Source organism: Paroedura picta, chromosome 2 (assembly GCF_049243985.1).
Source record: "Paroedura picta isolate Pp20150507F chromosome 2, Ppicta_v3.0, whole genome shotgun sequence".
NCBI lineage: Eukaryota > Metazoa > Chordata > Lepidosauria > Squamata > Gekkonidae > Paroedura > Paroedura picta.
Window position 1 is genome coordinate 132,036,238 of NC_135370.1, and position 13,054 is coordinate 132,049,291.

Sequence of the window (13,054 nt, forward strand, 5' to 3'; positions counted from 1 at the left end):
GGGGGGAGACATATCCCTCATATCTCAGATGATGTTCTATGCTTCTGTTCACAGTCAGACCTTAATGCTGAACTCTTAAAGCGTATTCCTAGCCAGTAGTAAGTTCTTTTTGTTGCTTAATCACAAATTTCTACAATATTTTAAAAAACTCTTCATTAAGTTTTAAAACTGTTCTGACCGAGCAGTGATATCAGCGCTCTCTCAGCCTCACCCACCCCACAGGGTGTCTGTGTGGGGAGAGGAATGGGAAGGCGACTGTAAGCCGCTTTGAGCCTCCTTCGGGTAGGGAAAAGCGGCATATAAGAACCAACTCTTCTTCTTCTTCTAAGCTAATTAAAGAAAGGAACTGCATACGCTTCCTTAGCACACGTATATTTTACTCGTCTGAAGGGAACAAGATGCTAATTTCAACCTTTTCTGAGCTCTGCTTATTGTCCTGCAGACAAGCAATTACCGAATATGAAAGAACAAATCAAGGAGTGCCTCCATTCTCCCTGGGTTTCTCAACTATTGCTAGCCCATTACAATCAGACAATACACCAAGCAGAGAGATGACAGAAGTTTAAATTAATGAAATAGATGAATGATTTCCCTTATGAAATTAGGCAAACTCTTCCAGCACTCTGGCAGCACTAATTTAATTTGAGGCTACAATGGGGGGGGGGGGGGCTGAAAGCGAGGCACTTAATCAATGGGAGGGTTCTTTTTTTCTTTTTCGTTTTTTGGATTGATGTAAATCTTCAAAGCAAGCGAGCACAATAAGCATAAATTTGCTCCTTTTCATTTTGCAGAAATAATTCTGCAAACCAAGTCTTACCCTCTCCCCCACCAAGTTTGCCTAGGACTGCAATATTAATGGATCTAAATAGGTTTTACTTCAGTGAGTGTGTGCAGGTTTCTGCTGGAACTTAAATACAAGACTTTAATGACTCATATCAGGATCTACTCAAATAGGCCACGACATTTTAAAGCAAGCATTTGTTACAAACACACATATTTAGATGCAGTTAGACTAATTTTACAGATGGGGACACTGAGGCACTTTTTATGCTTTTCCTCCAGGATCCTGTGATTAATCACAAAAAAGGACTCAAGAATTCAAGCACTCGTGCCTCTACTTTAACCAATCAGCAGGGGTGCCACCTTCGGGTTAAGAAATTCCTAGAGATTGCAGGATAGACAAGGCTTGTGGGGGGGGGGCTTTAGTAGCATATAATCTGATACAGTGTACCTTCCAGAATAGCCATTTACTTCAAGTGAATTGACCTCTATCTGGAGACCAGTTGAAATTCCAAGATAGCTCCAGCCCCCACCTATAAAGCCTATCAGCCTGCTTTACGAACAGCAAGTACTGAAACAAAATGTGCACAGTGACAGGCAGCAACCTCTTAAGAATTCACTACCTTAACAGCAGGATTATTTCCTAGACACCTCTAATCCTATTCATTATAATGATAATGAATCAGTAATATGTCAAGAGTGCAACAGCTTTTGAACTGAAGACTGTTTCTGTTTTAAAAGCAAATAGAATATCATGTGCTTGTTCATTTGCTTGAAGGAAATGCTTAAGATGCTCTGAACACACCATTTAAAAGCTTTGTTTTAACCTAAGCACCCATTTCTTCTTCTTTTCCTCATGCAAGAATGGGGTCTGTTATCTCCTCCGTTTATTTGCTGCTACCCAGATAAATATAATAGACGCAGTTCTGCTCCAGATGCAACAGTTCTTCCTCACAAAACACAAACTTGGGCAACCCCCCCCCTTGGTGCCCCGCCCTCCCCACCCCCCCACCCCCCACCCCAAAAAAAGCTACTTTGCCTTTCCAGCGTGTATTTACACATAGCTTAGGAGAGAAGAAAAAGGGATCACCATCATGCTGGGACATTCGTGACCCACCACTGCGGCCCCTTTTCCCAGTATAATAAGCAGCCAAAACCCTAAGCAACCAAGCAGCCATTGCCCACATCCAAAGCTCACCTTAGAGGTGATGTCTTCCCTCTTGCTCCCAGGCTTGCTCCTCCTCAGCTTGATCGAGGGAGATCGAAGCAGGTTCTTTATTCTGCTTGTTATTGTGGAGCCTTCAACCGACATCATAGCCTCTTACGGTGAGGGAGAACTTCCCCCCCTCAAGCACTACTTCCTCCAACGGCTAACACAACAGGGAAGTTCAGGTCTCAGTCAATGCTGCCTCTCACATAACTCTCCAGAGACTCCACATTCCAGACCGTCCCTCTTCACTTCATCATAAGGCCTCTGCTCCAGGGCACAGTTGTTATAACCTTTATTATTGTTGTTGGTACTCTGAATTCCTCTTCTGTCTGTTCAAATGACTCAGATCTGCATGGACCTTAGAGAAAAGAACAACATGAGTCAACAATAGACATCCTCGAGCAAATTTTAACTTTATTCCAAATGGAGAATGAATGACACCACACATCAAGGGCAGGTTCCCAGCATAATTTGTGAGGAGGATTTATGGCTCAAGATTACAGTGATGTTATCACACAACTACAAGAAGGTGTGCAATATGTCTTACGCTACAAACACCAGGATTTAAGTTTAGGATACTGGCCCATTCCTTCTAAAAAAGCAAATAATAATTCTGATGGTCTGATCTTGACATCTTGTAAATGGCACAGTCAGTAGAGATTTTTCTCACCGCAAAATCACTGTCAAGTTTTCCAAGCATCTTTCCCTGCTTATTGTGGAGTAACATATCACGTGTGATTGTAGTATTTAAATTACAAGGGAAACAGCAGTCAGATGCATAGACAAGCCATTAACAAGGAACTGGCTGCTGACAGTTCTAAAATCAACCAGTACACATTTGTGGACATTTTCTAAGTCCAAACCATATTTAAATACTATTTTAAAGTTCCTACCCCCATTTGCTATTTATTAAGATAAGTATAATGACCGGTCAGTATTGATCGACGTTTCAGGCCCGAAACCTTCCACAAACCTTTAACTGGGAGAAAATGTTACCCAAATTTCCACTAGAAGTTCTAAAGGAATTTTTTTAACCGCCGAGAAACGCCTGGCTCCGCCAGTGCCTAAGCCCTCGCAAAGCGTTTTGCGCCCATGAGGACGGAGGCACCCGCGGCGCGGCGCCCGCCAAGCCCTCCGGAGAGCGGTCTCCAGTGAGGCAATTCGAAAAGGATCCCGCTGCGCGGATCAACCTTTGTTACCTTGGTGAACAAGCAGCGGCGCTTTGCGGAGGGGAAGGAAAGCGGCGCGGCTGAAGCAGCCCTCCCGTGAAGCCGAGTCCCCCACCGCAGGACTGAAACGCGTCTCTGCAGCCTCCCGCTCACCCCTTCCCACCCGGAATGACGCCGCGTTGCAGGGACCCGCACCCGCACCCGCACCGCAGGCAGCCAGGCAGGCAGGGAGGGGAGAGGATTTAAAGTGCAGCGAAGGTCGCCAGTTCCTCGGGCAGGTTTTCCCGACAAGGCTTGCAGAGCGGGCCGGGCGGCGGGGAGGGCGGGGGCTGGCTTTACCGTTCTGCCCGGGTCAGCTTCCCCGCGCTCCGCCAGATTGTCGGCGAAGGGCTTGGAAGTCGCGGCGGCGCCCGAGCGAAGGAGGCTGCCAGACGCCGTCCTTCCCCCGAGGGCTCCGGCAGAAGCTCCGGTCCTGCCCCGCCTCCTTCGCACTCAGCTGTTTCCTCTCGCCCCGCTCCTGGCTGGCGACCACCCTCGCCGCCGCCGCGCCCCCGCTCCAGCCGCTGCCTCTGCCCGCTGCGGGGCTCGTCTGTGCCTTCTGGCGCAGCGCTCCCACTGACAGATCCCAGCCAGCCAGAGTCTGCGGCGGCTACGGTGGCCGAGGTGGAACAAAACGCGAAACGGGAAAAGAGCGTGGGGAGACTACCTCGCGAGGACGAGAGAGGCTGAACCAACCGCCGGGCCGAGAGGGAGAGAGAGATTAGGGCTCTGACCGCAAAGCTCTTGCCAAGGGCGAATTACTGACAGCGCTTTACTCGCCCCTTTGGGCTGCTGCCAGATCACGTCTTTGCGAGGAAAAGTGTGCACCCGTTTGCCGAATTCGCCCGAGCATCACTGCTGCGCCAGCAAGCGTGTCCTCTGGATGTGTTTGAACCAGCGGGAGCCGAAGCGCTTGCAGCGTGATACAAATTACAATAATCAGTAACACTGCCACACTTCCTTGTTTTTCCTGGCAGGACCCTTTCTAAAGATGAGATTACACCCCGTGCTTGACTCTGTTGCTTTAAGGAGCCTGGGAAAAGGAGACGCTTGTGCTTGGAGCCACATTTCTAGGTACTCTGGTTCCAAATTTTTAAAAAGCCTAATGAAGTCTATGTGACAGAAGTGGACCATAAACAAAGTAAATAAACCATTGTTACCTGGTCTGAATTCTTGGGTGGTTTTGATGAAAGGCAAAGCAAGGCAGGGGTCACGATGGGTCGGACACGACTTTGCACCTAACAACAACAAAGGCATGAGCTCTACTTCAGTAGCCAGTAAGTCTGGTTTGGACCTGGGTAGGGTTGCCAGACTCCAGGTGATGGCTGGATATCTTCACATTTCAACTGATCTCCAGGTAACAGAATTCAGTTTACCTGGAGAAAATGGTCACTTTGGAAGATGAACTCTATGGCATTATAACCCAATGAAGATTTTCCCCTCTCCATACCTTGATTTCCTCACCCCCCACCCAGTCTTCAGATTGTTCCAATTTTCAATAAAGTATTTATTTTTTAAGCAGCTGGTGCTTTACCCCTTTGTGTGTTTAAACTCTGCAACGACAGATGGACCACTCATCTGATCCAGCAGGGCTCTTGTTATGTTCTTATTGGGGAGATAAAATAGATATGGGGATGAATTAAAACTCAGGTCCATGTACGGGACTGCAGTTAATGGTGAGTTGCAATGTTTGGGAAAAGCATAGATCATTAGGCTTTACTATCAGACACAGGGTTTCCAACAATTTAGAGAAAGAAAAATCCTCTCCCCTTAATATTCAATGGGATGTCCCCCCCCCCACGCCATAAAGAGTTTCACCTGCCCATTTCTACACATTAAGCTTTTGTTAAAGGGACAGGACATTTTTTTATTCCAGGTTGTTGGAAATCTTGGTATCAACCAAGGATGGCCCAGTTAAAACTTATTACCATATCTACTGATGTCCTTTATTCTGAAAATATGGGGAGGAATTATGGCTCAGTGGCAGGGCATCTGCTTGGGATGCAGAAGGTCCCAAGGTTCAATCCCTGGCATCTCCAGTTAACAGGACCAGACTGTGAAAGACATCTACCTGAGACCCTGGACATCCACTGCCAGTGGACAATACTGATGGACCAATAGTCTTGATTCAGTATAAGACAGTTTCGTGTGTGTGTTGATGTTTACTATAAAATTCCATTGTTTGATTAATATTTAAAAGAAGGAACAGCAAAATCATTGAGAAACTGTACCTCTGAGCTAGCTTGATCTGGTGGTTAAGAGCAGTGGCCTCTAATCTGGAGAACGGGTTTGATTCTGCACTCCTCCTCCACATGAAGCTTACTGAGTGACTTTGGGCTAGTCCTAGTTCTCTCAGAACTCTCTCAGCCTCACTCACCTCATAAGGTGCCTGTTGTGGGGAAAGGAAGGCAATTGCCTTAAGGTAGAGAAAAATGGGGTATAAAAATCAATTTTTATGCTAATCTATTTCATTTCTGATGAACAAAAATAATGAAAAATCAACTGCACCTGTTATTTGTCAAATGTTAAAAGACAGGGAGAGTTCGATAAGACAGATGCAGTTGTATAATATACTTTGTACAATCACACCAAAACATTATCTGGACAAGCATTCTGCTTCTGTCAGTAGGCAGCCAGTCAGTTGCATCTGGGAAAAGGGTATAGGACAGTTTCAGGGGGATTATGTATATAGGAGAGTTTCAGGGGAATTATGTATGTTATAATAAATCTTTTCACTTCACTTCATCAAAGTTACTGCAGGGTAATGTACTGAAAGCGTCGTTCTACTTGTTGAATTGTGGGTTTGTTACTTTGAGGTATGTGTCAAGGGCGGGGGAGTGAAGATATTGACATTCTTATAAAAGAATAGCAGTTTTCACTGATTGTTCTTCCTGTTTGAATAGCCATAGGTACAATGGACAGGCCACAGAACAATATTAAAGCCAGGATCGAGAGATGTATTTTCTTCTTTAGCTAGTTACAGTATCAGAAAGCTTTGTGTGTGATTTAACTCAGCCAATCACAGAGAAATTAAGTATCATTTTACCACTGGAAAATATTTCCCTGGTCACAAGTCATTTGTGGACTTCACTTTGAGATACTTTTCTGTCAGGCTCTCACAGTCTTGACAAACACTCTCTTCCTTGCTAAAGAACAGATTTTAATCAGATAAGACCTCTTTATATGCAGGGTTTCTAATCTATGCTGTCTGCTTCATGCAAGGGTCAGACCACAACGTCAACTTAACTGCTCAGAGGCCTTACTGAAACCCATCTACTCTCCTCACAATGTTCCGGCTCTTTGAAAGCTGACTTGATGTCGCTGCAGCATTCAAATATGCTCTGAATTTTACATAGGATTGGTTGCTTGACCGCTTGGGACCCATACAGCCCCCTGTCTTCTCACACAGGGCATAAAGGTAGTTCCCACATGTTATTTCTCACAAGCATCTCTGATTCGGAGGTGGGCTGTTTCTGACCTTGAAGATTTTATTTGGCTTGTCAAATATCATTTATCCCAGTTAATGCAGCTTTTTCCTTAGTTTTGCTGAGGTCAGGGGAAACCACAATTTCCTGGCCGTTGCAAACAACAGTTCCAGCATTACTGGCAGCATTCAGTAACTTTGCTTCATTATGAAATTTTAGTAGTTTGAATACAATGGACCTGGGTTTTTCAGATTCTTGTCTCCTAGCAACAGGCATACAGTGTGCCCTCTCGGAATCCACTGGAGGTTGTCAGCTTGGCTATTCAGCCTAATCTATACAATGAACAGAATACACCTTCAAGCAGGGGTAGTCAAACTGTGGCCCTCCAGAAGTCCATGGACTACAATTCCTATGGCTCATGGGAATTGTAGTCCATGGGAGAGCCGCAGTTTGACTACCCCCGCCCATTCATCAATACCCAGGGGACAATGATTATTTAGGGAAGGGCGGTTCTTTTCTAAAACATCTTGTTTCTTGTCTAGTTTCTCTCTTTTATATGTAGCATGATCCTAGCCTTGTTTACTCAGAAGCAAGCCCCACTGAGGTCAGTGAAACTTACACCCATTCTTGGTAAGCCTAAATAAAAGGGGAGGCCAGCTGTTTAGATGTTATATGTGTTATATTCCTAGCCTTAACCTGATATTTTGTGGCACTGAATTCCATACAATAATTCTGTGCTGTTTGAAATAATCTATCTGTAAAAACTCAATTTCTTAAAATATTTGTAAGACTGCAACCATGTTGAAAACAGTCATGGTAGCTCACAAATGACTGAAACATACATTAAATGAAGTAGCATATAAATTAAAAATAAGCTTATCAAAACTGCAGTAATGGTATTTTTTATTGTTTACTTTATTGTTTACAGTCTAATGCTATGCTAAGGAAGATTAAATTGGACATGGAAACAGATGATTTATCCGTAGTAACCATTAATAAAGCTGGTAAGGGGTGCTGGAAGGAGCTGGGACTCACTGCCTAACCACCAATCAGGACAGCTGTCCTGGCTGCCTCATTCCTGATTGGACATACATCCAATCAGGAATGATGTTCCATCTCTGGTCGCATCCCCCTCCGACTTCTTCCACTTGGAATAAGTTACAGCCGGGTAAGCAGAAGCTGGGAGGCAGGGTGGAGGGCCTGGGACTGTGGGCTGGTGGGAGAAGGGGAGGGGAGCTTAGGGGAGGGGAGCTTAAGGGAGGAGGGATCCCCTGCCAGCACTCCCGCCACCCTGAGCAGCTCCAGCCACAGCCTTGCCAGGCCATGGTAGAACTGCCGGGGCGGTGGGAGGAAGAGTGGGTTGCCCCCCCACCCCCGGCCTCTCCAGGCCTTGGCTAACCTACCTGGGGCAGGGGGGGGGGCTAGTACCTGTTGTATTCAGAGATACAACAGGCTTTCTGCAAGTGTAAGCATAACAATAGAAAGATGGGATTACATGAAAGAAGACAGATACAAGTTGACAGGTTGGAAAAGATGCAGACATGGAGTCATTAGTACATTGTGATGGTTGTGACAAGAGGCAAATGCCACACATTCCAGGGAGATAGTTATCTGAACAGGCAGAGGTGATTCTTTAGCAGCTGGTTGCCTATGAGTCACCTTTGACAATATGCACCAGCACCCAGACTTCAACAGGTTAATACAAAATGATATGCTTGAGTCTTCAAAATGGTATGCTTAAGTCTGCAGCCCTCTCTTAGATGCACTCCTGGGGCTTCATCCCTAAAGGTGCTCTTGTTAATTTTGTAGCAGTCTGATTTGCTAAACCAATTCTTATCTTCATGTGATCACAAATGGCTCCCTTTGCTCCTTGCATCTTTCGCAGCCAACACATATCCTTTGCATCCTTCCCTTTCCTAGTAGCCCTTCTCAGCCATATTGCCGCTTCACATTGATTCTCACATATCATCCAGCAACTGCTCTTCTTTAAGTTTCAGTCCCACTCCCAGAAACTTTGTGGTTCAGTGAGATTCTAGTCCAGTAGCACCTTACAGATGGATGACATTTGGGGGGTATAAGATTTCAAGAGTCAAAGCTCCCTTTGTCAGGGATCTGATAGGAGGGAAAATGCCATTGGATGCTTCCTCCCAATCCACAGGGCCGTTCCGCATTCGTCCAAAATAGCACAATGGTTACTAATTGAAATCGCTACAGTTTTGCCGTTATGCACAACGTCGTTGACAATCTGCAACACTCCTGAAACCGATCCGCAAAAAGTGCTTCATTGTAGCGCTTTCAGGGAAATCCCAAAAAGTGGATTCACTGTTCAGAAAGCGCTACACTCCTGCAACCAATCTGCAACACTAGCGGGAAAGTTCTGTGCGTTACCATTGTTGTGGTTTCTGCAAAGTCCCTCCCCCTGGCTCTCTCCTCTGATCTTCCGGCGAAGCGATCGCCATTTTTTTTTCTCCGAGCAAGCGGAGATCAACGCACCGGCAAGCCTTCGTTTACCCAGTGAGGCTTCCCCGGCTGCAGTCCCTCTGTTTAAAGTCACCAAGCACAAGCATCGCAGAGGCCCGTTTGCTGGTTTATTTTCACTTTATTTTTCACACTGTTTTTGGCCGAAAATCGCGCCCGTGAGGGGGGGGGATTTTTTTTTTCACTCGGGGGGGAGCGTGGCAACGATGAAATGGCAGCTCAAACATCAACTGCTAGCTGGATGGGTCTCTCCGTTGCAACGAATCAACGCATATTCGTTGCAACGGGCGTGTTTTTTTTTAAACCTTCCTTAAAGGGAAAGGGGCTGTTTGGGAGCATGATAACGGCCGCCCATTGGCTGCTTGACGGCCAGGGGTGGGACACAGCTCAGCAATAGCGCTTCCTTTCTAGCGATTTTTGCTGAGACCGGAACCCTGTGGGAAACGATAGAAACGCAACTGGATTCCACTACAAAGGCAGGTATGCATAACGACGAATTCCACTATTTAAAATGGCGATTTTTCGTTCAGCAAACAATTTGCTACATGGATCCCGGTGCGGAATGGCCCACAATATTTCAGGAATGATTGTACCAAAGCAGTTTCAGGGAAACCTGCAGTGAAGCCAGGCAACACCCAGAAAAAGGCATGACCAGCCAGAAATGTCATGCAGGAACCCCAGAAAGAACCACTGCAGTCTGGGAACTAGATTTTTTCATGGAAACAACCAGCTTCCACTGATGTCTGCTGCTGTTGAGGACTCAAGGTAGGATTACAGAAAAAATGAAGTTGCCTGGCATAGAATGAGCCTATTATGGCCTTCTTTGACTTTTAATTTATGTTCATTTTCTCGTTCTTCCCCTGAGCCTTGAATGGCTCAGCATTTTGACTACTGTGGCTATTGTCCCCTCCTATTTGCCATTTTAACATACCTTTTAAAAACTGGCATATATCAGAATGTAGATTTGTCCTGTTGCTTTAGTTTCTGGATTTGGTCAAGTATCTCTGCTTGTTTTTATGAAACTCCTAACCCTGAGGAGTGAATAAGAAGAGAGGAGGGATTTTCTTAGCCTCACCTTTCAAGCTAGCCCAGGACACGTTGGGGCCCTTGGAAAAGGGAGTGATGCAAGAATGCACCTGGAAACCTAGAGGGAAAATGGTGTAATTCCCAAGTAGCTGAAAGGCATGAAAAGCAGGATAGAAACACACACAATTGCTGTTCTGCAGGTATCATTCAATCTCTCTTGGAGGCACATATATAGGCTTGTTTGTTTTAGTGCTTAATTTAAAAGATAAAATGCAATCTTGATTATGTCTTCTTGGGAAATATAACACTGATTTTTGGTGTGTAAATCTGAATATAATTGGGCTTTAAGACTAACTTCTGCTTACATGAACACATCAAGCTGCTTTATACTGAGTCAATGTATTGAGATACCAAGCTCAGGTTGTCTATTCTGTCCTTCAGAGTCTCTGTTAGAAGTCTTTTCCCCATTACTTCCTTTTAACAGGAGATGTTGGTGACTGAACTTGGACTCTTCTATATGCAAGGCAGATGCTCTACTATTGAGCCACATTAGTTCAGTAAAGATTCAAGTGGGTAGCCGTGTTGATCTGAAGCAGCACAACAAAAATAGAGTCCTATAGCACCTTTAAGACCAACAAAGATTTATTCAAGGCATGAGCTTTTGAGTGCAGTCACTGTTCCTCAGACTACAGTAGTCTTGAATAAATCTTTGTTGGTCTTAAGGTGCTATTGGATTCTGATTTTGCTGTATTAGTTCAGTACATGAGAAAAGGCGCGCTGGGCAGCTTCCACACAGGGGCAGTTGGTTCCTTGTTGCGAAATTATTACTACTGTGAATGCAGAGGCATGTGCAGTGACAACAGATGTCTTCACTGAGCAATCCTCTGTATGCCCATATACATCAGTAGGGACGGGCATGAACAGCATGTTTGTGGTTCAGTTTGTGGCTGACAAACTGAACCGGTTCATATCTGTTCATGAGCCATTTAAAATGTAAATTCCTGCTTTCTGCTCCCTGTGGAAAGCAGTGGAGAGCTGAAAGCAGAGGTTTAAATGGCTCAGAGCCATTTCACCCACTGCTTTCTGGTTTTCATGTAGAACAGAAAGCTCAGAGACATTTAACCCCCTTGGAAGTTTGTGGGCAGTTCTTCAGTTTATAACCATCACTTTGCAAACTATGAATCGGCCAAAATTAACAAACAACTTTAGTATGAGTTGGTTTGTTCTCATCCCTACACCTATAACAATATACCTATGATAAGTTTTTAGAAATGCAAAAAGTACACTGGATGTAGGGCAGAATGGCAGGCACAAGGAACTAGAGAGGGAAAATTATGCTAGATACTGGTGGGGAGGTATGGAAACCCATACCCAGTTCAATTTCTCTGGAAACATTAGAGTATAGTACGTCTGATAAATTTTAAAAAACACAGAATGCAGTGGAAGGAGTACAGGTAGCAAATGACACTCTGAAGATGCTCTGAACTACCTTGCCTCATTTTGAGAGCTAAAGTAGAGCAGAACTTATATGAAAGCAGTCCTGTGTCAGACTAAAAAAGGGGATCAACTAGTCTTCTATCTTGTTTCCAACTGTTAATTATTTATTTTACCACATATATAATACACACACATACACACACACACACATATGTTGTTGTTTTTGTTAGGTGCAAAGTAACGTCTGACCCATCGCGACCACATGGACAATGAGGCCTTCCTGTCCTCATTGGTAAAGCGGGACACCATTGACTGGGGGGCTCTTGACTAAAAATCTGGTCTATATGGAGCAACAAAAAGTTTCATAGAATGCATAGAACGCAAAAATAGTATTGTAATATATATTTTGTAATTTCAATTTGCCAGGTAACCCCAGATGTCCCTCCAAAAGTGGGACAATCTGGTCACCTTAAAATATATATATATACACACACACCACATAACTTTATTTAAAGTTTTCAAAATAGATTATGGGGAATCATGCACTGATTGTTCATTTTCTATACACAACCTACTCCCGTTTGGCACTTTTATCATGGGCACATTACATTTTTGGCTGTCATGATTCCACTTTTTTAAAACCTGTGAAATGCCATGTATGTCCCTGATTATTTGTAGTGTCTGAGTCAGCCATGTTGATCTGTAGCAGGAATCTTGTGGTACAAAAAAGGAATGTGGATCTATTGTCCAGAAGCTTTTGTGGAGTAGATTCCGTTTGATCAGATGGGTATTGTATATCCTCAGCTGACAGGTAAAGATTACCCAGATTTTTTAAAAATACATTGTCTTGAAAGATATTGAAATGAAAGAGTTGGTGACACTCAGTGCACATGTTTGTGAAAAGGTATTTCAGTCTGGTGAGGGACACACCAATGAAAGAGAACACATAATAGTTTATTGCCAACCATTGTATTTTCCTGTTTCACTAGATGCAGTTTGCTGCCCCTCTGCTTCTCACTCTAGCAAACTGATCCTCTGTAAACTCCCATCTGCTGTCTAACCATTACCTCAATCTCTGCAATGTAGGTCACTGTTCCTGTCTTATACACAATTAAAGCTCTCAGTAAAATGTCAGTCTGTACACCTTGCATCTCATTGCCTTTCCCCCTGTTAATTTTCTCTGTCCAATGGGTGTGTGTGTGTGTGTGTGTGTGTGTAAATATATATATACCTTAGATGAAGAAGCAGGGGAGTAAACTTGGGGTGGTGGTGGTATATTTCAGACTAGGATTTTGGGGATGATTTTCATACTGTATTCTGGATTATTGCAGTCCTCAGTATTGTTTCAGGATTTATTTTTTTCAAATTCTGAATTTTGTCAGGTTCCTTTTTCCCTATTGGAGGGGGTCTTATTCCAGGGGCTGGAGTAACTGTTCTTCAACCAAATTACACCAAAGTTACAGCGAACCTAAAGACTCCACACCCCAGAT

At 44.3% G+C, this 13,054-nt stretch overlaps 1 protein-coding gene across 6 annotated transcripts in view; it reads right to left on the minus strand.

The window, feature by feature from the left end:
* Positions 1–3,810, minus strand: part of MAPKBP1 (mitogen-activated protein kinase binding protein 1) — a 141,292-nt gene extending 137,482 nt beyond the window's left edge. For 3 of the 6 annotated variants that reach the window (XM_077322791.1, XM_077322794.1, XM_077322789.1), the window contains exons 1-2: positions 3,499–3,810; positions 1,979–2,348 (exon numbers count right to left, since the gene is read on the minus strand). In XM_077322791.1, the coding sequence (XP_077178906.1) occupies positions 1,979–2,095 (117 nt within the window). In that variant the 5' untranslated portion in view covers positions 2,096–2,348; positions 3,499–3,810. Of the gene's footprint in view, positions 1–1,978; positions 2,349–3,189; positions 3,425–3,498 lie in introns of those variants that run through there. The other 3 variants (XM_077322792.1, XM_077322790.1, XM_077322793.1) reach the window with 3 other exon arrangements.
* Positions 3,811–13,054: the final 9,244 nt, after the last annotated feature.